Source organism: Apium graveolens, chromosome 7 (assembly GCF_009905375.1).
Source record: "Apium graveolens cultivar Ventura chromosome 7, ASM990537v1, whole genome shotgun sequence".
Taxonomy (NCBI): domain Eukaryota; kingdom Viridiplantae; phylum Streptophyta; class Magnoliopsida; order Apiales; family Apiaceae; genus Apium; species Apium graveolens.
In genome coordinates this window covers 221,635,085-221,660,457 of record NC_133653.1, presented here as the reverse complement: position 1 = coordinate 221,660,457, position 25,373 = coordinate 221,635,085, and the positions used below count along the sequence as shown (strand labels likewise).

The 25,373-nt window shown below is 38.6% G+C and overlaps 1 protein-coding gene and 1 non-coding gene across 2 annotated transcripts; both read right to left on the bottom strand.

Moving 5' to 3' along the window:
- Positions 1-14,127: 14,127 nt before the first annotated feature.
- Positions 14,128-14,234, bottom strand: LOC141675986 (small nucleolar RNA R71). Its single transcript, XR_012556601.1, has one exon. It is a non-coding gene; the product is annotated as a small nucleolar RNA R71 (small nucleolar RNA).
- Positions 14,235-24,004: 9,770 nt separating this feature from the next.
- Positions 24,005-24,400, bottom strand: LOC141674491 (uncharacterized). Its single transcript, XM_074481195.1, has one exon. It carries the CDS (start codon positions 24,398-24,400, stop codon positions 24,005-24,007), a length of 396 nt encoding a protein of 131 aa, XP_074337296.1.
- Between the last annotated feature and the right edge of the window lie 973 nt (positions 24,401-25,373).

The window sequence follows — 25,373 nt, the reverse complement described above, 5'->3', positions numbered from 1 at the left end:
CAAATTCTAGATAAAAACCTCAGAATACCTTGATCATCCTTTTGCGTGCATAATTCTTCACCTACCAATCGATTTATATCTTGATCCATTATATCTTCCTGACATTTCTTTATTTTCTCCAATAATTCCGGCTGGAAAGTCATACTGTACACTTTAGCTTCCTCAGGCTTGCAAACTCTAATCTCCGATTCCAATTTCTGAAATTCCTTATATATCTCTTCAGGTACTGATAGCACATTCAACCTTTCCTTTTGACTTAACGCGTCTGCTACAACGTTCGCTTTACCAGGATGATAATTAATCGAACACTCATAATCTTTGATCAATTCTAACCATCTCCTTTGCCTCATATTAAGTTCCTTTTAGGTGAATATATACTTCAAACTTTTGTGATCTGTATAAATCTCACACTTTTCTCCGTAAAGGTAATGTCTCCAAATCTTTAAAGCAAACAATATGGCTGCTAGCTCCAAATCATGAGTAGGATACTTCTGTTCGTGTGGTTTCAATTGCCTTGACGCATACGCAATCACCTTGTCATGCTGTATTAGAACACATCCTAATCCTTTGTGAGAAGCATCACTATAAATTACGAAATTCCCTTGATCGTCTGGAAGTGACAAAACAGGTGTCGTGATTAATCTTCGCTTCAACTCCTGAAAACTTCCCTCGCACTTATCGTTCCATATAAACTTTTCGTTCTTTCGGGTAAGCTTTGTCAATGATGTTGCAATCCTTGAGAAATTCTGGACGAATCGACGATAATATCCCGCTAATCCCAAGAAACTTCTTACCTCGGTGGGTGTTCTAGGTATCTCCCAATTCGTAATTGCTTCGATCTTTGCCGGGTCCACTTTGATCCCTTCGTTACTGACTATGTGTCCTAAAAACTGAACTTCTTGTAGCCAAAATTCACACTTCGAGAATTTAGCATATAACTTCTTTTTCCTTAAAATCTCTAAAGTTGTCCTCAAATGTTCCGCATGATCCTCTTCTGTTTTTGAATAAATTAAAATATCATCTATAAACACAATAATGAACTTATCCAAATACTCCTTGAAAATTCTGTTCATCAGGTTCATAAATGTTGCCGGGGCATTGGTCAATCCAAAAGACATTACTAAAAATTCATAATGTCCATACCTCGTTCTAAAAGCTGTCTTTGGTATATCTTCTGGCTTGATCTTTAGTTGATGATATCCCGATCTTAAATCAATTTTGGAGAAGTACTTGGCTCCCTTCAATTGGTCAAACAAATCGTCAATTCTAGGTAACAGATACTTGTTCTTGATTGTAAGCTTATTGAGTTCTCTATAGTCGATGCACAGTCTCATGCTTCCATCTTTCTTCTTGACAAATAATACCGGTCTGATTACTCCTTTCTCTAACAGCTCTTGCAATTGCTTCGCTAACTCTTTCATCTTAACGGGCGCCATTCTACACGGGGCCTTGGATACTGGTTCTGTTCCAGGTGCTAAGTCGATCGTAAATTCAATTTCTCTATCTAGAGGAAGTCCTGGTAACTCGTCGGGAAACACGTTTGGAAATTCATTCACTACTGGAATATCTTCAAGTTTTACTGGCTCCTGACTTCTGTCGATCACATATGCTACGAAATGCTCGCATCCTTGCCGTAATAACTTCTTAGCTTGAATCATTATTAAGAACTTCTTTACTTGCTTCTGTCCCTTGAACGTTACTATTCTTTCGTCTGGCGTTTGCACCATTACCTTCTTATTTCGACAATCTAACTGGGCATCATGCTTAGATAACCAATCCATCCCTAATATAACGTCAAACTCTCCTAACTTAAATGGTATCAAATCTACACAAAACTTACTACCAGAGATCTCAATTTCACAATTCCCACAAACTTGATTAACAAATATACGTTCTTGATTTGCTAATTCCACCGTCATTATTTCATTTAAATACTCAACTGGGCAATTTAACTTACTAACAAAATCTTATGAAACAAACGACCGAGTTGCTCCCGAATCTATTAACACTTTGGAATATAAAGAATTCACATTAAGCGTACCTGCCACGACATCCGTATCCTGGATAGCATCCTTCACAGACATGTCAAAAACTCTAGCCCTTGGAGTCTCATTCACTGTTGGGGTAGATCCCATAATCCTCAATGCATTATTGACTGGGGCTGGTATCTTGCAATCCCTGGCCATATGTCCTGGCTTTCCATATTTGAAGCACATAAATCCAATGGCTGGAACCTTCACTCCTGGATTCCGGATAGGCTGATCCTTCTTTGTTGGCTCTCTTGCTGACTAATTTCGGCACTCCCTCGAATAATGCCCTTTCTGGTTGCATTTGAAACATACCACATTTAACTTATTACAAACTCCTACATGCTTCTTTCCACATACTTGACAATCTGGAAAAGTTTGTCTCAACTGATTCGGCTGATTCGTATTAACTGGACGGTTACCCTGGCCTCTGTCGCCTGTGTTCTGTTTCCTGAAATTAAAATTCCTTCCTGGCTGAAACTTACCCTTCTTAAAATTTGGAAACTTCCCTAGTTGTGACTGACCTTCATTCCCTTCAAATTTCCTTTTCTTACTTTCCTTCTCCTTCTGTGATATCTCACTTTCTGTTTCCGCGATCATGGCTTTTTGTACAACTCCTGCATAAGTCTCCAACTCAAAAATAGCTACCTTCCCTCTAATCCATGGCTTCAAACCTTTTTAAATCTCTTAGCTTTCTTCCTGTCAGTATCCACATACGACGGCACATACCTTGACAATTCGTCAAACTTACTCTCATAATCTGCCACCGACATGTTCCCTTGCTTTAATTCTAAAAACTTCAGCTCCATCTAATCCTGGATAAACTAAGGAAAATACTTTTCTAAAAACAATTCCTTAAACCTCTCCCAAGTAATAGCATCTGTACCTTCCAATATCTTCACCATCTCCCACCAATAGGTGGCCTCATTCTTCAAATAGTAACTTGCAAACTCAACCTTCTGCTCCTCTTTCACTTTTACCAAGGCGAATGCCTTCTCTATTTCCTTTAACCAAACATTTACTTCAATCGGCTCTAAGGAACCCTTGAATTCTGGTGGGTTTATCGCCTGAAAAGTTTTGAAGGTTACTTGGGGATTGGTCTGCCTTTGTTGTTGTTGTGTCAGGTGAACTGTTTGTTGTGCTAAGATTTGAAGAATCTGGGCTATTGCTGGGTCTATAGGTCCTGGGTTCACATTCGGGTTTATATCATCTTGGTTGTTATTGTTGTTGTTGTTGGTTTCTTCATTCTGGATGTTGGTGCGAGTATTTCTTCTGGGAGGCATTTTCTGTAAAGAATCAAACAACTTATTTAGCTTTTGAATCAAATCTTTTGCATAAAAGAAAAGTTTTGTAAAACAGAAATATCTCTTTTTGAAAACAGTTGTAACTAAGTAAATTGCATACTTCTTTACAGAAGATAAACAGTTATGAAAAATAGGGTACATGGTATCACAGGGTATAACTGGTGCAATAAATAAAGTAGAGTAAAACAGATGTAATAAAGTAAATGACAGTGCTGGAAAGAAAAGGTACTGATATATATAGATCAAAAGTTTTGGGTAGTACAAGCGTAAAGACGCTTCGAAAGTAAAAGCAAAAGGGTACAACAACCTACACACTAGTCAGCATAGCTAGTCTATAAATACAACTCAAACGTCTACTGATACACACTACACACTACTGTACATACTATATAACCATCATAATACTGCTCAGTATCTCCATCTCTGGATCTCTGGCTCATGGCAAGTCTAGACCTCCAATCTCCTCAAGCCCCTCTAGAACCCACTTAGCCCACTCCACTAGGAAATCAGGAGTGATGTCCTCATGTGTAGCCTCAGCAATCCTCACAGCAGCTGCTCTACGGAACACCTGGAGCCTCTCTCTAAGTCGCCTCTCACCACTCCCAACCTCTCTGGTACGCATGATATGCAATAACCCCTAGATCTGACCTTGTAGGAATCGCTATTCCCTAAGGCAAACTTCAAACTGATGATATGGGACAGGATAGGAAGAGAACTGGAAAGGTACACCTATAATTGAGTGACTAGTAAATCCTGAATCAGCAGGTGGGGGTCCTCTGACAGGTGGCCTCATTCCTGGAGGTGGAATAGCCTGCAGTGGTACGGGCTGCAACACAGGTGGAGGTAGAATAGCCAATACTGGTGGAATGATAGGACGTGGATTCGATGATGGCGCTCCAACTGAAGGCTCTGAGTGATCAGCTGATACGGGAATAAAAGAGTCGGCCATCACTGCTATCTGAAATCATATCGCAATATAAGAATCTAGAACCACGACGTGAATTATACTAATACCTGTTATACTGAAGCACTCAACCTCTCGATGTTCTATCTTTCTATTCCTTACTTCTAATCCTAACCCTCTACCCATTCCCGTCAACCTAGGCTTGTGTCAGTGACTTATAACCTGTAGCTCTGATACCAAACCTGTGGCGCCCTCCAAACCCGGGTCAGAAGTTTGGGGTCCACACACACATACCTTATTTATAACCTGCTTAAAACAATAATAAAAATAATAATATGCAGTGACCCTACTTACCAACTACCACGGACCGCAACAGGTTAAAGTATGCACACAAGCCAAACACATCTACTTATATTACAAACCGTTCAAATCCCAACTATCCAACCTCAGAACTGAGTATTAAACATTATTACAAACTTTTACAAACTTAAATTATTCCAAAAGAAGCCTGCTAGCTTAACTCGATCAACCTGAACCCCTAGCTCTCGCGCTGGACTGGGGATCCTCGCTACCAACTTGTTCCTTTTTAACTGGAAATAATATGAACAACATCGCACAAATGAGCTAACTAGCTCAGCAAGTCAAAATGACAAAACTGAGAATAATGACCATCAGGTAAATATGGTTATGATAACAAGTGAACAATGAATTATGATTTAGAATTGGATATTATACTTTTATTTTAAGAACCAAGGTTCGGCTGCTGATCAGTCACGCACTAACCCCGAGCAAAGCACACAGCATTGCTCTAACTACTGGATCCAAGGCACACATTAGCCTAACTTGACCATTATATGGTTTGACCACGAATCTGGTCCACAATTATATAAAAATAATCCAATTCTAGCATAATAACAGAATAAGCAATAATAAACAATAAACAGAATCATTAACAACATTGAATGTTTCATAATGAAATGGTTTCAGAGTTCATGAGGATCAATATGGCATTTTCAAAGCTTAGCTGTTGAGTAATGAAAGAATTTGATAACAAAGGAATCAGTATTTCAAGGTTTCAAGGATAGGATACAATGGTTTGAGTGTGTGGGTAATTCGATTCAGTGCTTGGTATTTAGTTTGTATGTATTTGTGGAGTAGTATCATATATTTGTGGTTCGTGTTTGGGTATACAACAATCAATGGTCTAGAAAGAATCAGATTTACGGCTCAAGATCAAAACTGGAATTAGGGTTTAGGTTTCAGTGCTTCAAAGCACTTGCAATATCAACAAGACTACCAAGTACTATAATATCTCGAGAAAGTTCAGAACACTTGCCTGGTGTTAGCTTACTACACTGTACTCACTTCCAATCTCAACCGTCTCACTCCTCAACTACCTGTTTCCCTTTCCTACGTCTTGCCTCTTCTGCTCACATATTAAAAACATCTATCAATATTCAACTCATATGATTCTATTCAACACATACTTTTATCTACCCTTCATTTCACCAAAATCCGATTAACGGATTGAAAGTTACGCAATTAACCAGTAAACATCGAATATACAGACCGACAGTCAACCAACAAGTCACATATAACACATAACACGTCACATAATCAATGATATATCATTTATAAATAAGTCTCAGGTCATAAACAGGCTTTCAGGTATTTAAATTGATTTTTAAAACATTTTTCGGAATTAAAATGGGTCGTTGGATTAATTTCAGGGTAATAAACATGGTTCGGTTGGCCAATTCTGGCTCCGAAACAATTTTATAATAATTATCGAGCCTTGGAAATAATTTAGAATAATATTTTAAAGCTCGAAACTATTTTTCGGAATTTTTAAATCATTTTTAAATAGTTAAATCTAATTAAATAATTAATTAAAATCAATTAATAATTAATTAAATCAATTAATCAATTAATTTTCGAATTAATTGACCAATTAATCAAGTAAAAATTGACTGAAATTAATTAACTAATTAATTCAGATTTATTTTTGAATTAAAAAAAATTCGGAATTAAAATAATAATTTTTGGAATTTTCAGAAATTAAAATCGAATTTTTATAATAAAATAAATAGGAAATATGATTTTTGAATATATTTAAAACAGGAATTCCAAATTCGCAAAGTCTGGAAACTTCAGGGACCTAACTGTTTCTTCCCCAAAAGTCCAGGGACCTGTTTGCAATTTTGCAAACTCCCGCCGTCGACTCGCCGGAGTGTGGCCGGAGAACACGATTCCGGCCACCTCAGACCACCAAACTGTCCAGAATTAATCTACAGGTTACCAACAACTTATACATGCAATCAAAACTCATTAATCATCCCTGTCCTGGCCGGAAAATGGCCAAGAACATCGCCGGTTTCCGGCGAACTTCGGAAAACTTCAAAACACAACTCCCTTCGATTCATTAATCCTCTGTTAACGGGCTATATACCAATCGATTGCAAATTTCATAAGGAACACAATCCACTATAAATCAACAGCTAGTAACCCCTAAATCAAAAACCCCCAAATTTCAATTGAGAATATTCATACGGGTTATAAACCCTAATTTTAAAATTCGAAAATCAAACTCAAATTTGAACATGTTATTGAACTCCAAATCAGACGTGTAATATATCAAAATCATCAGGAAAACAAGCTCTACAACATGCAATCATCAAATCATACAAACAATCATCCGAACAAAAATTCATATTTTTAATAAAATTAATTCGAAAATAGACAAAAATATAGAAAATAAACCTTTATTTCTGCAGTAAAACGAAGCTCAGAATCTGGTAGAACACTTCAAATCCTTCATTTTGGTTACTCAAGCTTTGAAAACAGAGATCGGTAACGCCTTCGTTTTGCTGTTTGATTCATAGAACAGTTTATGAAATTAGGGTTTTTCTCTGAAAATTATATAATTATCTGTCTACAAATGATTTTGATACGAAATAAAATAGGGGAAAAGGCTATTTATAATTACGGAAAATTAGTATCCCGTTGGATCATTCCGGATATAAACGGTACGTTTATTTATAAAAACTGATCCAAACGGTATCGGTTTTCGGAATAATTATCCAAACCAGTACAATTTGTACTGCGGTCTTGGTCTCAGCGCCTGGTTACACGTACTACGAGGTGATAATTGAGATAGTTTAATAAAAAGCTCCCGTTTATCGAAAATACGTGTTTCATTGATTTACCGAAACGAATATTGTATCGAAAATGTTGCGCCGGGACCCGCGCAGAACAAACCGTACGCCGGATCGAAAAAGTCGAAACATGGAATATGCTCGGAATATTACAATTAGGTTAGGAAGGAGTTCTCGGAAGAGTTTCGGGTTCCAAAAACGTAAAAATGGATGACGTCGGTTGGTTCCCGTTTTAATAAAATAGATTTTAAATACCCGGAAAAAGATTTTATAAATTTCATATGATTCTTATAAATTCATAAATCAACATAATAATAATTAGGAGGATATGACAATTATCTATATTTTATTTTGGACATATAAAAATTAAATTACTCAATTAATATTATTTTTGAATATCCCAATACAGATAACACTTAACAATTAATTTACAGAATAGATACTGAACACATATAATAATTATTTAATAGCAAAATAATTACACGATATATCCCGGATATTATAATAATGATCATCCGTCCCGTAAATTTTGACTAAGCCAAAATTTCATCCAAAACATAAAAATCAATTAAATTTCTGGCTACATTGCAACTTGTAAAAATATCTGAAATGATTCAAGAAAAATTAAGCATACCTAACTCACTTACCAACCTTGAAAAGGTGGATTCATCAAGTGGTTTGGTATGTATATCTGCAAGCTGCTTTTCACTTGGAACAAAATACAGTTCCACAGTACCATTCATCACATGTTCCCTTATGAAGTGGTACTTGATGTCTATGTGCTTTGTTCTTGAATGTTGTATTGGATTTTCAGTGATGGAAATTGCACGTGTGTTATCACGGAAAATAGGAAACCTATCCACTTGTAGACCATAGTCCAACAATTGGTTTTTCATCCACAAAATCTGTGCACACTACCAGCAGCAATATATTCAGCTTCAGCTGTAGAAGTAGAAACTGAATTTTGCTTTTTACTGAACCAGGACACAAGCTTGTTCCCTAGAAATTGACAGGTTCCTGTTGTACTTTTTCTGTCTATTTTACAACCTGCATAATCTGCATCTGAATAACCAGTTATATCAAAACCAGAATTTCTAGGGTACCAAATGCCATGTTTTGGTGTTCCCTTGAGATATCTGAAAATTCTCTTAATAGCTCCTAAATGAGATTCTCTAGGATCACCCTGAAATCTAGCACAAAGACAAGTAGCAAATATTATATCTGGCCTACTAGCTGTTAAGTACAGAAGTGAGCCAACCATGCCCCTATAGCTTGAGATATCCACAGACTTTTCAGTAGTGTTTAATTCAAGCTTAGTTGCAGTGGCCATGGGAGTTTTTGCAGATGTGCAATCCATTAGTTCAAACTTCTTTAAAAGATCATGAATGTATTTAGTTTGACTAATGAATATTCCATCACTAACTTGCTTAACTTGTAAACCAAGAAAATAAGTTAGTTCTCCCATCATGCTCATTTCATACTTACTTTGCATCAATTTGGCAAACTTTTTGCAAATTTTTTCATCTGTGAAGCCAAATATAATGTCATCTACATAAATTTGAACAAGTATACTAGAGCCATTAACATTTTTAAAGAATAAAGTTTTATCAACAGTACCTCTTGTGAAGTGATTTTCCAAAAGAAACTTTGATAAGGTGTCATACCAGGCTCTAGGTGCTTGCTTCAGTCCATAAAGTGCTTTTAAAAGATAGTAGACATGATTTGGGAAATTTGGATCTTCAAAACCAGGAGGCTAACTAACATAGACTACCTCCTTTAATCTCCATTCAGAAAGGCACTTTTGACATCCATTTGATAGACCTTGAAATTGGCATGAGCTACATAGGCCAAGAAAATTATGATGGCTTCAAGTCTTGCAACAGGAGAAAAAGTTTCATCAAAATATATTCCTTCTTGTTGACAATAGCCCTTAGCAATCAATCTAGCTTTGTTCCTTACTACTATGCCATTTTCATCCATCTTGTTTCTGAATACGCATTTGGTGTCAATTGGATTCTTTCCTTTAGGCTTGGGTACCAGCTTCCATACTTTATTCCTTTCAAATTGGTTTAGCTCCTCCTGCATAGCTAAAATCCAATCAGGATCCAACAAAGCTTCTTCTATCTTCTTTGGTTCTTCCTTAGATAGAAAGCTGTTATACAGACATTCTTCTTGAGTTGCTCTCCTTGTTTGAACTCTAGAAGATACATCACCAATGATGAGCTCAAAGGGGTGATCTTTTGTCCATTTTCTTTGTTGAGGTAGATTAGCTCTAGATGAAGAGGCCTCATTGTTGTCTTGATGTGTGGCTGAGTTTTGATTGTTTGAAACTCCCCCCCTAAGTTTATGAATCTCTGACTTGAGAAAGGCGAATTTTCTGTTAGTGATCTATTCTGACTCGCAGCTTCTCTTAATGACCCGACAGATGGTGCATCTTGTGTCCCGACGGATGAAGCTGGTTGTCTCCCGATGGATAAGGCAGATTGTCTCCCGACGCATGAAGCATTTTGTAACTCGAAAAATGTTGAATTATGTGCTTCATTAGTTGTAGATTTTTCTGCATTATCCTTTGCCATTGTTTCTTGATCACTTTCGTCATCACTAACCATCTTCACATTATCAAACTTGAGGATTTCATGAGAATCTTCATCTTGCAGTCCTTCAATATTTTTATCATCAAACACAACATGTATTGATTCCATAACAATGTTGGTTCTCAGATTGTAAACTCTATATGCTTTTCCCAAAGCATATCCAACAAAAATTCCTTCATCTACTTTAGCATCAAACTTCCCATGTTGATCAGTTCGATTTTTCAAGATATAAAATTTACAGCCAAAGACATGAAGAAAATTTAGAGTTTGTTTCCTGTTCTTGAATAATTGGTAGGGTGTCATATACTTTGCTTGATTAATCAAAGAAATGTTCTGAGTGTAGCAGGAAGTATTCACAGCTTCAGCCCATTAATATGTTGGTAACTTTGATTCTTCAAGCATTGTCCTTGCAGCTTCAATAAGAGATCTGTTCTTTCTTTCCACTACTCCATTTTGTTGTGGAGTTCTTGTTGCAGAAAACTCATGCATTATCCCATTCTCTTCATAAAATGATCTTATTACAGAATTCTTGAACTCAGTTCCAGTGTCACTCCTGATTCTTCTTATTTTAAAATCAGGATGATTGTTGACTTGCCTTATGTGATTGATAATGATTTCACTAGCCTCATCTTTAGACTTTAGGAAATATATCCAAGAGAACTTTGAAAAATCATCTACAATTACTAGGCAAAATCTTTTCCTTGAGATGGACCACACATTGACTGGTCCAAACAAATCCATGTGTAGCAAATGCAAAGGTTCTTCAATTATTGAATCAAGCTTCTTTCTGAATGATGCTTTAATCTGCTTTCCCTTTTGGCAGGCATCATACAGTCCATCCTTAGAAAACTCCACTTGAGGAATGCCTCTAACCAGTTCTTTCTTGATAAGCTCATTCATGGTCTTGAAGTTTAGATGGGATAGCTTCTTGTGCCATAGCCAACTTTCATCTTGACTTGCTTTACTGAGAAGACAAGTAACAGATTCTGCATTTGATGAGTTGAAGTCAGCTAGATACACATTTCCTCTTCTCACACCAGTGAGAACCACTTTGTTGCTCCTTTTGTTTGTCATAACACAGGCTTCTGAGTTGAAGGTTACTGAATTGCCCTTATCACAAAGCTGGCTGATACTTAACAAATTATGCTTGAGACCATCCACTAGGGCAACCTCCTCAATGATGACATTGTCTTTTGAAATCAAGCAATATCCCACAGTATAACCCTTGCTGTCATCTCCAAAAGTAATACTTGGGCAAGCTCTTTCCTTGAACTCTGTGAGCAGGGTAGAATCTCCAGTCATGTGCCTTGAGCATCCACTATCGAGATGCCAAAGATTCTTTCTGCCCTGAACACATCAAAATCAAATCAAGTTGATTTTGGTACCCAAGTTTCCTTGGGTCCTGCCTTGTTAGCTTTCTTCTTTGATTTCTTAGGTTTGATCTCATTTGACTTTGGAATTTCTGATTCATCATTAGTCATTTGAGTTGGACCTTTGAAACCAGTCATTAATATAGAATTATCATGCACACTTTGATTAACAGGGAAAGACATGTTATTTGCAAGCATGTTATTCCAGTAAGGCATGCTAAATGGCATTTGAGGCATACTAAATGCAACATAATAAACTGTCTTCTTTCTTCAAGGACTTAGTTAATTCATCCTTAGCAATCTTACACTCAATTCTAAATTTTTCAAATTCAATAAACTGAGATTCTAGCACATTATTCCTATCACTTAAAAACAAATTGTTTTCTTTAAGTTTAGCATTTTCTTTAGTGAGTGACTTAAGTGTAACACGCAAGTGATATAATTCTGTGGACATATCATTAATTGCATCATTACACTCAGCTTTAGATAAATGTGCTAGGTTAGTGGTGATTACTTGATTACTTGAAGAACTAGTTTCTGTTTCATCAGACTTGACCATTAGGGCTAGATTGACATAGCTGACATCCTCATCTTCATCCAAACCATCAGCTGCCTAGTCATTTTCCTGTATAATGAAAGCCCTTTCCTTTTGCTTGAGCAACTCAAAATACTTATGTTTATAATCAACAGGCTCAAACTTCTTTTTGCTGGAATCTGACTTTCTACACTCACTGGAAAAATACCCTGCCAAGCCACATTTGAAACACTTGAATTTGGATTTATCTACCATGTTTCTATTTGGCTTGGCTGCTCCAAAGTTCTTTTTGAATTTGAGCTTGGAAAATCTTCTGGAAAGGAATGCTAAATGCTCATCAATATCATCCATGTCATCTTGGCTCAAATGATCTTCATTTTCAGCTACTAGCCTTTTTCCCTTGTTCTCACAGGCCTTTGAAGTAGACTCAACAGCTTCTACCTTCATCTCTTTCTCTTTCTCTAACTCAGCAACCAGTTCTATGGACCCTCCTTTCTTGCTTCCTTTCTCCATCCTCTCATCTTTCTCTATTTCAAGCTCATAAGTTTTCAGGATGCCATACAGTTTATCTAAGGTAAACTCCTTGTAGTCTTGAGAATTTCTCAATGAGACTGTCATTGGTTTCCATTCCTTTGGAAGAGATCTAAGGAACTTGAGATTGGAGTCTTTTGTCTGATAGACTCTTCCATGCAACTTCAGAGCATTTAGTAGTTTTTGAAATCTACTAAAAATGTCAGTGAGAGACTCACTATCTTCACAATGAAAGTGCTCATATTGCTGAATTAGCAGCTGCATCTTATTCTCCCTTACTTGCTCAGTACCATCACAGATAATCTGAATTGTGTCCCAAACCTCCTTGGTTGTTTTGCAGTTAATGATGTTATCAAACATATCACCATCAACTCTATTAAACAATATATTCCTGGCCTTCTTGTCTTTCCTGACTTGCTCAATATCAGGATCTGACCATTCATGCCTAGGCTTGGGAACAGATGGTTCATTGCCTGTTGCAGCTCTTATTGGTACATGAGGACCTCTCTCTATGCAATCCACATAGGCCTCATCTTGAGAGAGGAGATGTAGGTGCATCTTCACCTTCCAGTGGTGATAGTTGGCTTTGTCTTGAAATGGAATCTTAACTCCAACATTCTTCTTGTTCATCTTGCTATTTGTTGTGATCTTTAAACTCTTTGTACTTCAAGAGCTTGCTCTGATACCAATTGTTATTCCCTAACAATACAATAAGAATTACAGAAGGGCGGTTGAATATAATTCTAGCTTCTTTTTGACTCATATGCTACTATAGAATCTACACAAAGTTGTTTGCAGAAATGTGCTACAATACTTATTATTACATAAGCTACTCACTCAATAGATATCAAATCATCATCCATCGGGACTATATTTAATCATCCATCAGGACTGTAAATCTACTAAATTCACTAAGTTAAATCTACTAATATATTTTGTATGAATTATCATTAAGTTCACAACATATTCCTAACAATCTTATACTACTTGCGAGCGCGTATACTTGCGTGTATCATTAGCGCATATTTAGCGACTAACAAGTTTTTAGTGCCGCTGTCGGGGACTGCAATGTTAATTATTAGTTTATGTGCTCTCCATCAGTGGTCGTTAAAGTTCATTGACTCAGACATTGTTACTTAATTGTTTCCTTGTCTTATTTCAGGTGATCTAGCGAGGGTGTATGCATACGCGTTCGCGTACTCGCAAGATAATACTGGATAAAGCTAAGGAAGAAATTGTGGTGGTTCGTAGGGAAGTTTTGAGGATAAAGAGAAGTTAAAGGAAGAAGAGAAAGTTGAAGAGCCAATTGTAGTAACTATGGGTGATCAAGCAGAAAATCTGAAGGTTTTGATGGACTATTCTAAGCCTAAGATTAATGACATTCAGTCTAGCATCATCAGACCAGCCATCAGGGCTAACAATTTTGAGATCAAGTCAAGTACGATCCAGATAATACATAACTCATTTCAGTTTGGGGGTTCTCCTATTGAAGACCCCAACATGCACATCAGGGATTTCATCGAGATCTGCGACACTTTCAAGTTCAATTATGTGACTGAAGATGCTATCAAACTACGTCTCTTCCCATTCTCTCTGAGGGACAAGGCTAAATGATGGTTACACTCTCTACCAACAGGGTCTATCACCACTTGGGAAGATCTTGCTCAAAAGTTTCTCACTAAATTCTTCCCCATGGCGAAGACTACCACAATCAGGAATGCTCTTGCTCAGTTTGCTCAACAAACTGGAGAATCTCTGTGTGAGGCTTGGGATCGATATAAGGAGATGCTAAGGAAGTGCCCACGTCATGGCATGCCTGATTAGATGATTATCAATTGTTTCTACAATGGATTGGGTCCTATTTCTAGACCCATGCTTGATGTAACATCAAGAGGAGCCTTGTGGGTTAAGAGCAATGATGAAGCTTATGAACATATTAAACTGATGGCTGCTAATGAGTACCAGAATCCTTCTCAGAGACTGACTCAAGGAAAAGTAGCAGGAATTCTGGAGTTTGACGCAGCAACTGCTATCGCTGCCCAACTAAAGGCTTTGACGATGAAGGTGGACACCTTGGCGAATTATAGAGTTAATCAAATCACTAGTGTCTGCGAGCTATATGCTGGAGCCTATGAGACTGATTAGTGCACAATTTCTAGTGAATCAGCTCAATTTGTGAGCAACTTCCAGCGATCACAGCAACCTGTGCCAGCCACCTATCATCCTAACAACCGCAATTATTCGAATTTTAGTTGGAGCAACGCTCAGAATACGGTTCAACAGCCTTATCAACAATATCCAGCAAAGCAGTACAACCCTCCTGCTTTTCAGCAACCGCAGTATGCACCAAGACAACAACTCCAGCTGCACCATGCAAATGAAAAATCCAAATTGGAGGAGTTGAAGCTTATGTGCAAGAGTCAAGCTATTTCTATCAAGACCTTAGAAAATCAAATTGGGAAATTGCCAATGCCTTGCTAAATCGGCAGCCTGGTATATTGCCTAGTGACACTGAAGTGCCAGGAAAGAGGGAAGCTAAGGAGCAGGTAAAGGCAATCACTTTGAGGTCTGGGAAGGTTACAAATCCCGAACAAACTCAAGAGTTAACTGAAGAGGTTGGGGCTGAGAAAGAAGTAGTGTAGCAAGATGAAGAAGTGGAACCAAGGAAGACTTCTGTTGAGCACACTCCGCCTGAGGGTAATACAGGGGAGAAACAAATCTATCCTCCGCCACATTTTCCTAAGCGGCTGTAGAAGAAAAAGCTGGACAAGCAATTTGAGAAGTTTCTGGAGGTGTTCAAGAAACTATATATCAACATACCTTTCACCGAGGCTCTCGAGCAGATGCCTAGTTATGCAAAGTTTATGAAAGGTATTCTCTCTTGGAAAGTGAAGCTAGATGATTTAGAGACTGTCGCTCTCACGGAGGAATACAGTGTTGTGCTACAACAGAAGTTATCTCCGAAGCTTAAAGATCCAGGAAGCTTCACCATTCCATGTACTATTGGAAAAGTGTCTTTTGAAAGATGCTTATGTGATTTGGGAGCTAGCATCAATCCGATGCCTTTGTCAATTTTCAAGCAGCTGGACTTACCTGATCCCAAACCAATATATATGACCATGCAGCTGGCTGACCATTCTATTACATACCCGCGAGGTATTGTGGAGGATGTCTTGGTCAAGGTTGATAAACTCATATTTCCTGCTGATTTTGTAATTCTTGATTTCGAGGAGGATAAGAAGATTCCCATAATCTTGGGAAGACCTTTCTTGGCGACTGGCCGAACCTTGATAGATGTGCAAAAGGGTGAGCTCACCATGCGAGTTCTGGATCAAGATGTTACTTTTAATGTGTTCAATGCTATGAAATTTCCTACTGTTAATGAGGAGTGCTTAAAAGTGGAATTGGTCAATTCGGTGGTCACATCGAAACTTGATCAATTGTTAAGGTCTAATACCTTAGAAAACTCCTTATTGGGGAATTCAGAGAGTGTAGATGACGAAGGTGAAAAACAATTGCAATATTTGAATTCTTCTCCCTGGAAAAGGAAAATTGATATGCCTTTTGAATCTCTTAGAATGGAGGAATTGGATAAAGCTCCTAAACGCCTCAAGCCTTCTATTGAGAAAGCTCCCACTCTCGAGCTTAAGCCTTTACCTGAACATTTGAGGTATGCGTTTTTAGGTGATGCATCTACTCTGCCTGTTATTATTGCATCTGACCATTTAGGTAGTGATGAGGAAAAGCTTTTGAGGATTCTGAGAGAGTTCAAGTCGGCAATCGGATGGACTATAGCAGATATCAAGGGAATCAACCCTTCTTACTGTATGCATAAAATTCTGCTAGAAGAAGGTAGCAAACCTACGGTCGAGTAGCAAAGAAGACTTAATCCTATTATGAAGGAAGTAGTGAAGAAGGAAATTCTTAAGTGGCTAGATGCAGGGATCATCTACCCTATCTCTGACAGTTCATGGGTAAGCCCGGTTCAATGTGTACCAAAGAAATGTGGAATTACTGTGGTAGCAAATGAGAAGAATGAGCTTATTCCTACAAGGACAATTAGGGGGTGGAGAGTTTGCATGGACTTCAGGAAGCTAAATAAAGCCACTAGGAAGGATCACTTCCCTTTGCCCTTTATTGATCAGATGTTTGACAGGTTGGCCAGTTATGAGTACTATTCTCTTTTGGATGACTATTCGGGTTATAATCAGATTTGTATCGCTCCAGAAGATCAGGAGAAAACTACCTTCACTTATCCATTTGGTACTTTCGCCTTCAGACGAGTTTCTTTTGGTCTATGTAGTGCGCTAGCCATATTTCAGCGATGTACGATGGCCATTTTTTCTGACATGATTGGCCAGAATGTGGAGGTGTTCATGGATGACTTCTCAGTCTTTGGCGAATCTTTTGATGAATGCTTGCAAAATCTTGGACATGTTCTCAAGAGGTGTGTTGAGACCAATCTGGTTCTCAATTGGGAAAAATGTCACTTTATGGTGCGACAGGGCATCATTCTCGGGCATAAGGTTTCTAGTAAGGGTCTTGAGGTGGATAAGTCCAAGGTGGCGGTTATTGAGAATCCTCCTCCACCCATTTCGGTTAAAGGAATTCGCAGATTTCTTGGTTATGCGGGTTTCTACAGGCGTTTCATCAAGGACTTCTCGAAAATTTCAAAGCCTTTGTGCATTTTGTTAGAGAAAGATGTTCCTTTCAAGTTCGATGACGAGTGTCTTGCAGCTTTTGAGACATTGAAGAAGAGTCTAATTACAGCACCTGTCATAACTGCATCTGATTGGAATGAACCTTTTGAGATGATGTGCGATGCAAGCGACTATGCAACTGGAGAAGTTCTTAGGCAGAGGAAGAACAACATATTTCATGTGGTCTACTATGCTAGTAAGACTCTAAATGGTGCTCAACTGAATTACACTACTACGGAGAAAGAACTTTTGGCTATTGTGTATGGTTTTGAGAAATTTCAATCTTATCTATTTGGGACTAAGGTGACAGTTTACACTGATCATGCTGCAATTTGATATCTCGTCTCAAAGAAGGACTCGAAGCCTAGATTGATTCGATGGGTTCTTTTGCTCCAAGAATTTGAACTAGAGATCAAGGACAGGAAAGGAACTGAAAATTAAGTTGTTGATCATCTCTCGTGTTTCCTAATGCTACTTTATTGGATAGGACATTGATAAATGAGTCTTTCCCCGACGAGCAGCTGTTTGGAGTGCAAGAAGAAGAACCGTGGTTTGCATACATTGTAATTACCTTTTGAGTAATATCATGCCTCCCAACTTATCTTATGCTCAAAGGAAGAAGTTTCTTCATAAAGTGAAGTGGTATATGTGGGATGAGCTGTTTCTTTTTCACCAAGGAGCTGACCAAATCATCAGGAGATGTATTCCTTACAGCGAAACGGGGGGGGGGATCTTGCGAGATTGCCACTCAACGGCTTATGGAGGATATTATGGTGGAGAAAAGATAGCAGCTCGTGTTCTTCAAGCAGGTTTCGTTTGGCCTCGTTTTGAAATGTGATCGATGTCAACATGTGGGTAATATGTCTAATAGGGATGAGATGCCTTTTTTTAATGTGCTTCTCGAGGTTGAGGCCTTCGATATTTTGGGAATTGACTTCATAGGGCCATTTGTTTCATCTTGTAATAATCAGTATATCTTGTTGGCGGTTGATTATTTGTCGAAATGGGTTGAAGTTAAGGCATTTCCAACTAACGATGCGAAAGTGGTGCTTAATTTTCTTCACAAGCAGATATTCACAAGGTTTGCAACCCCAAGAGTCATAATCAGTGATGAGGGGTCGTATTTTTGCAATCGCAAGTTCACTGCTATGATGAAAAGGTATAATATGAATCATCGCATTGCTACGGCTTATCTTCCTCAGACAAATGCTCAAGCTGAGGTATCTAACAAAGAGATCAAGCGCATTCTGGCGAAGTAGTTTGTCCATCAAGAAAGGATTGGTCTTTGAAGCTTGATGAGGCTATTTGGGCGTATAGAACAACATATAAGACTCCATTGGGAATGTCGCCATTTCAATTGGTTTACGGTAAGGGGTGTCATTTGCCTGTGGAGCTCGAGCATAAAGCATATTGGGCTTTGAAGAAGTTAAATCTGGACTTGGATGCGGCTGGAAAGAAGAGGATGCTTTAATTTAATGAACTTGACGAGTTTCGACATCAAGCTTATGAGAACAATAAAATGTATAAGGAGAAAGTCAAGAGGTGGCATGATAGGGGTCTAGTTCTCAAGTCATTTGTGTCGGGGCATTATTATGGTGACACGGCAACCCGCGAGGTGGTTAGTACCATTTTATTATTCATCTGATCTCAAGATTCTACGTCGAGCTAGTGATGTAAAAGAAGCACTTCTTGGGAGGCAACCCAAGTATGTTGTACATTAGTAGGTAGAGGAAGCAAGAAGAAAAGAGAAAAACACAAAAAAAGAAAAAAAAGAAAAAAATTTAGGGCCAAGTACAGAAGTTGGGCATGCCCGCGCTGGCCAAGCGCGCGGCCGCGCCATTTTTCCAGTAACCAAGCACGCGGCCGCGCCATTTTTCCAGTAACCAAGCGCGCCCGCGCTGATCCAGCGCGCGCCCGTGCCCGCGCCGGGTCCCTGTCGAAAAAATAAAATAAAAAAGGCAGTTTTAAGAGAAAATCGGGATTTTTAACCAAAAATCAATTCCAACCCGAGTTTTACTCTTCCACGTCCCATAATTCCCTCTCCTAATCAATTCCATTATTCCCACGATTCCCATAATCAATTCCCACTTCTATTCCTTATAGAATTAATACCCCTCCACCTATAAATACATACACTTGCATACAACTTCTCCACCAATTCACAAACTCTCAAACACAAATTCTCTCTAAACACTTAAGCTTTTATTCTCTCTCTTTCAATCCCGATGGCACCCAAGAGACAAACAACACAAGTTGGAAGCAGTGCCACCGATTCTTCAACTACGAGTGGTGTGATGCCAAGGTTTTCTACTCCCGAGGTTGAGGAGGAGTACACGAGGCTTCTCTCGAAGCCCATGGCTAAGGAGCGAGGTTTTCTACCATCAGGGAATGATGGTAAGCTTTTGGAGATGATTCTTGATATGGGATGGGTTCCTTTTTATGAGGCTCCCGCTGCTGTACCCATGAGTGTTGTGCGGGAGTTCTATACCAACGCTAAGGCGGAGAAGAATGGTTTGACGGTGGTGAGGGGAGGACTGTTGAGTACAGTGTTGAGGCTATCAGGATGGTGATTGAGCAGCCTGTGAGGAAGGTGGGCCAGGACACTTGGAACGATAAGACTCCTGAGGACTTTGATTTGGATCTCATCGTTGCTACTCTCTGTGTGCCTAAGACTCATTGGAAGTTCAAGAGGGGTACTACTGATTACTCCACATTTCCTGCGTCGTGCATGAACAGGTATGCACGGGCTTGGAACTCATTTATTTATGCTAACATCATGCCATTTTCTCATGTGCATAAGATGACTGTGGAGCGTGCTCGTTTGCTTTGGGGTATTCTGCAGGGGGATTACATTGATTTGGGGATGGTTATATACCAGGGGATTCTGAGGTTTTTTAGAGGAGGTACTATTGGAGCTATTCCGTATGCGTCCATTGTGACGAAGTTGTGCGTGGCAGTTGGTGTTCATTGTCCCGCACATGAGCACTTCAGATTCCCAGTACTCCTATTGACAATTCTACACTACACAGCATGGTTGAGTGGTATGGAGGGAAGCCCGATCCAAAGGGGCTTGGTTACTCATATGCTTATTTTCCAGGAGGTGTACCTATGGAAGCAGCTACAGCAGGAGGTTCTCAGCATGCCCGTAGAGCAGCTTGGAGAGCTCAGTATGGAGAGGAGGCTGGTTCATCGCAGCAGCAACATGAGGAGGAAGCAGGAGCGAAGATGGGAGCTGGATTGAGTTCGACGCAGTATAGGCGTCTTACTAGGAGGATAGATGCGATACACGACATCCATAGTCGTTTTGCACGTGATCTCACCCAGGCACTTGGGACTACAGTTAGAGCCACCGTAGTTGACATTTAGTGGCCAGTATTTGGTGAGGACTATGTGTATCCACCTCCTGACACGCCTGACACTCCACCCCTTAAGGGTGAGGATTCTGAATCTCAGTAGGTATGCCTGATTCCTTACTATTACTTTCACTGAGGACAGTGAATATTTTAAGTTTGGGGGTAGTAGTTGAAGGAATATGTTTGTGTGAGTCTCATATAGTTGCATGTTCATGATAGTTTAGTTCATATAGTTACATATTTTGTCATATAGTTTTTATTTTTTTTATTTTGGTAGTTTTATGATATGTTGTTTAGGTAGTTTCATGCATTTACATTTTGACATGATCCCTTAGATAATTTTTTGGATTAATTGGTGATATTGATGCTTTTGTAGTGATGTCGTATTTAGTGATGTTGAGTCTTATTGGATTGATTTGCATGCTAGAGACACTTGTATTTCACTAAGTCTTATAGGTTGCTAGAGTGCTAGATCATGATCATGGTTTGTTGATTTGTCGAGGTTTAATCGCTTATTTATATTTAGAATTTAGGGTATTCTCTTAATAATAAAAGACATGGATATTTTAAAATTGGAAAAAAAATTGGATTTTATTGCTAGTTGTGTCTCTAGGTGGAAAATGGCTAGTAGCCGTCTCATATTTTTATGAGTAGTCTAGGGTTGAATGAGATGGAGCGAAACACACTCATTCAGAAAAAAAAAAGAAAAGAAAAAAAAAGAATAAGTGTTATGTATAATTGATCACGAGTGGGCTCTTTAGTACTCGGGTTATTAAGTTCTTAGGGGACTTTGTGCCTAGTGACCTAAGGCTTTTATAGTCTGGGATCCGCTAACCTAACGCTCGCTACATGGATGCTATTGTATATGTCTTTTGTGGACCTCACTCATTGCACGATCAAATAAGCATACTTATGTTGTTTTGTTGTGAATAAAAGCATGAATCCATAAAAAAAAACTCCGATATAAGAATTGAAGTGTTATAAGTTATTTTGAGTATAGCTTTTATTCTATTTATAAACTTACGATTGTTTTGATAAGTAGTTAGTGATAATTGTCGATCTAGTTGTGATAGTATATCTGTAAGCATCTGCACACATGCCTGTCTCTGGTGTGTAAGTTTGTTTATGAGATTTGGTGGATCTTTATGCGAATAATTGCATTTGCTGAGGTGTTACTGGTTGATTGGTTTAGTTATTCTTTGGGGATCGATGCATTCATATTAGTTGCATTCATGCATTTTTGTTTCTTGTTCTTTGAGCCTGTTTATACTTGAGGACAAACATCGATTCAAGTTCGGAGGTGTGTTGAGTGGCATTTATGACACTTATTTATGCTCTAATAATCTTTGAATTGGTGTATTTGTACTCAAATTATTTGTGTTTTAACATGTTTTCAAATGTTTTTGCATTTCAGGCATTAATTTGTGAATCAGATGAAATAGCATTGTTTTGATGCTAATATGGTGTCTAGGTGGTGTTGGAATAAAAGCTCGTTGAAGCCAGCTCGAAGCTGCAAGAATAAAGAGAAAGGAAAGAAGTGTTTTTGGTAGAAGTCCAGCGCTGGGTCGGGATAAACAAAATCCAGATTCTATTACAATTATATTTTCTGGACTCCTGGGATGATTGGACTGCTATATATTGATAACTTAAAGTCATTTTTTAATAAGGAGACTTACCAGAGAACAAGGAGAAGATGGCAAGAGACCTAGAGCTCAGTTCAACAAAGGCGAAGACGATCTAGTTTTATTCTTGTGAATCTTTGTTTTGCGTTGTAATCTTGGATGCTTGTTTCTTGTTTTGTTGAACCTATACTCTCATTTGTAATTGGTTTTATTTATTCGTATAAAGACTACGTTTGCTAGATCATATTTTCATCGGAACCCACGTTGATGATGAGTCCGATTATGGGCTAATCGTTATCGTGGGGTTCTAGCGGATTTATTTATGGATTTCTTTAATTAAATTGTTTGATGTCTTAGTATGTGGTGATTGTATGATATCCTAGTATTGGTTTTGCGTATTCGTCTTATGAGGGTCGCGAACTTATAAGATAGTGTGTTAATTCTTAATGAAGCGAAAGTGAATTTAAAGATTTAGAACTTGCCATGTTAGCATAGGTTCATGTATTTGTTATGCATGATTCGTAGGTAATTTTAACCATCTTACTTTCCCTATGTAATCAAGATAGATAACTTGTGCTTAAACCGTTATGTTGTCAAATTCTATAGACATATAGGGTCTCAATATAATTTGTGCCTATTCAGCTTCTATCTCTTTTGTGGATGTCTGGTAGAATGGTACTCGTGCAACAAAAGTTGGCGTTTATCAGTTTCGTGTGGTCTGATTAGTATCAACACCATTGCATGCTAAGGTTAAGAACAATAAGACTATTGAATGAAGTATTTAATGAAGTTAGAATCCCATGTTGTCATACATATTAATTCAGTGAATCTTATTCTCGTAGTTATAATTGTTAGCGTAATTCTTAGTTATAAACAATCTTACTTTGTTATCTTCTTAGCATTGAATAATAACTATACATTGTTGCTTCGGAACTTAAATTACTTAGTTAACTAATACAGTCTATGTGGGAACGAATCTGATTTATATCTTATACTACTTGCGAACGCGTATACTTGCATGTATCATTAGCGCGTGTTTAGCGACTAATAGCGACTAAAACTCCTTTATTGCTCACCACATGCCCTAAGAACTGAACTTCCTTTAACCAAAACTCACATTTTGAGAACTTGGCATACAACTTCTCATTCCTCAAGATTTTTAAGACTATCCTCAAATGTTTTGCGTGTTCTTGCTCTATCTTTGAGTAGATTAGAATATCATCTGTGAAGACTATCACACATATGTCTAGGTACTTCTTGAACACTCTGTTTATCACATCCATAAAGGTTGCGGGTGCATTGGTTAACCTGAATAACATGACTAAGAATTTATAGTGTCCATACCTAGTGTGAAAGGCAGTCTTTGGTATATCTTCAGGTTTGATTTTCAACTGGTGATATCCTGTCCTCAAGTCTATTTTGAAAGAGTGTACACCTTTAAGAAAGTCGAATAGGTCGTAAATCCTACGGAGAGGGTACCTATTCTTGGTGGTTAGTTTGTTCAATCTCGATAGTCTATGCATAATCTCATACTACCATCCTTCTTCTTTAAAAACAGCATTGGTGCACCCCATGGTGACACACTTGGTCTTATCATCCCATTGTCTAACAATTCTTGCAGTTGAGAAGCTAGTTCCTTCATTTTAACTGGGGCCAAGCTATAGCGACCTTAGATATTATTGTCGTCCCTGGTGCTAATTCTATAGCGAATTCTATTTCTCAGTCGGGTGGCACCCCTGGTAAGTTCCCTGGAAACACATCCTTAAATTCGTTTAGTACGGGTATGTCCTATATGTTGGGAACTTCCTTCTTAGTATCCATCATATAAGCCAAGTAGGCCTTATTACCTTTCTTTAGCAATATCTTAGCCTGAATCATTGTTAGAAATTTCCGGGTCTGTCATTGACCTTTAAATACTATCTCCTTCCCATCTTGCATTCTTATTCTTACCTTTTTTTCTCTCACAATCAATCTGTGCTCCATTATTAGATAACAAATCCATTCCTAGGATCACATCAAATTCTCCTAACGTAAATGGGATTATGTCAACCTCAAAGACTTTCCCTTCTAGTTTCAACTTGCACCTAGGGTGTATTAGATTCACAGGAATGATTTCTCGGTTCACTATTTCTACTTGTAATACCTCCCGTAAAGGTACGACATTAAGATTTAACTTTTTAGAAAAATTTCGAGATATAAATGACTTGGTGGTTCCGAAATCAAATAAGACATTTGCACGTTCAGAATTTAACAGATGGGTACCTGCTATCACATTGGTGTTCCGGACAGCATCCTGAACGGTCATATTGAAAGTCCTAGCAGCTGGGGGCCTGTTGGAAGCGGCTCTGCTCACTCCTAAATCCTGAGGCCTTAGCATGGGGCAATATTTCTTCATATGCCCTGCCCTTCCGCAGTGGAAGCATGTCACTCCTGTGGGGCAATTTGGGGAAATATGTCTTGGTTGTTTTCACTTGAAGCACTTCAGAGGGGCTCTTTATTGGAGACACACTCCATGGTGCCTCTTTCCACATGTTCGACACTCTGGTATAGGGGTGCGGGGTTGGTTGTGAAATGTCGCTCTAGATGGTCCGCCGCCCTAGCCAACGCTCTCACTTGGGGCCTTTCTAAATCCGGGGCCTCTCGGAGGTTGGGAAACCACTCCCTTGACGAACCTGCTTGGAAGGATTATGTTTCCAATTTCTCCTACTCCATGACTTCCTATCTTCCTTTTTCCTACTTTCCTTCTCTTTCAAACACTGCTCACTACCTGCTTTAATAATCGAGGCTTTCTACACTAAGGTGGCATAATTCGTCAGCTCTAGCATTGCTACTCGGTTCTGGATCCACTATTTCAAACCAAGCTGAAACCTTCGTGCCTTCTTCTCTTCAGTATTCACAAATTCTGGTACAAATCATGACAACTCAGTAAACTTGGCCTCGTACTCTACCACATCCATTCTATCATGTTTCAGCTCTAGAAACTTGATCTCCATCTGAGTCTCTATAAACCTAGGGAAGTACTTGTTTAATAACAACCGTGTAAATCTATCCCATGGGATCACATCATCAGTCTCAAGGTTACGCTTGGACTCCCACCAGTAGATAACTTCCCCCTTCAGCATGTAAGAGGCGAAGATAGTTTTGTGTCACTCTTCAACACCTAGTATCTCGAAGGACTTCTCTATTTCCTTAAGCCAGGTCCGTGCCTCAACGGGGTCGGCGGATCCTGGAAACTCCGGGGGTTTGAGAGGCTTAAACGCCCTGATGGTGATAGCAGC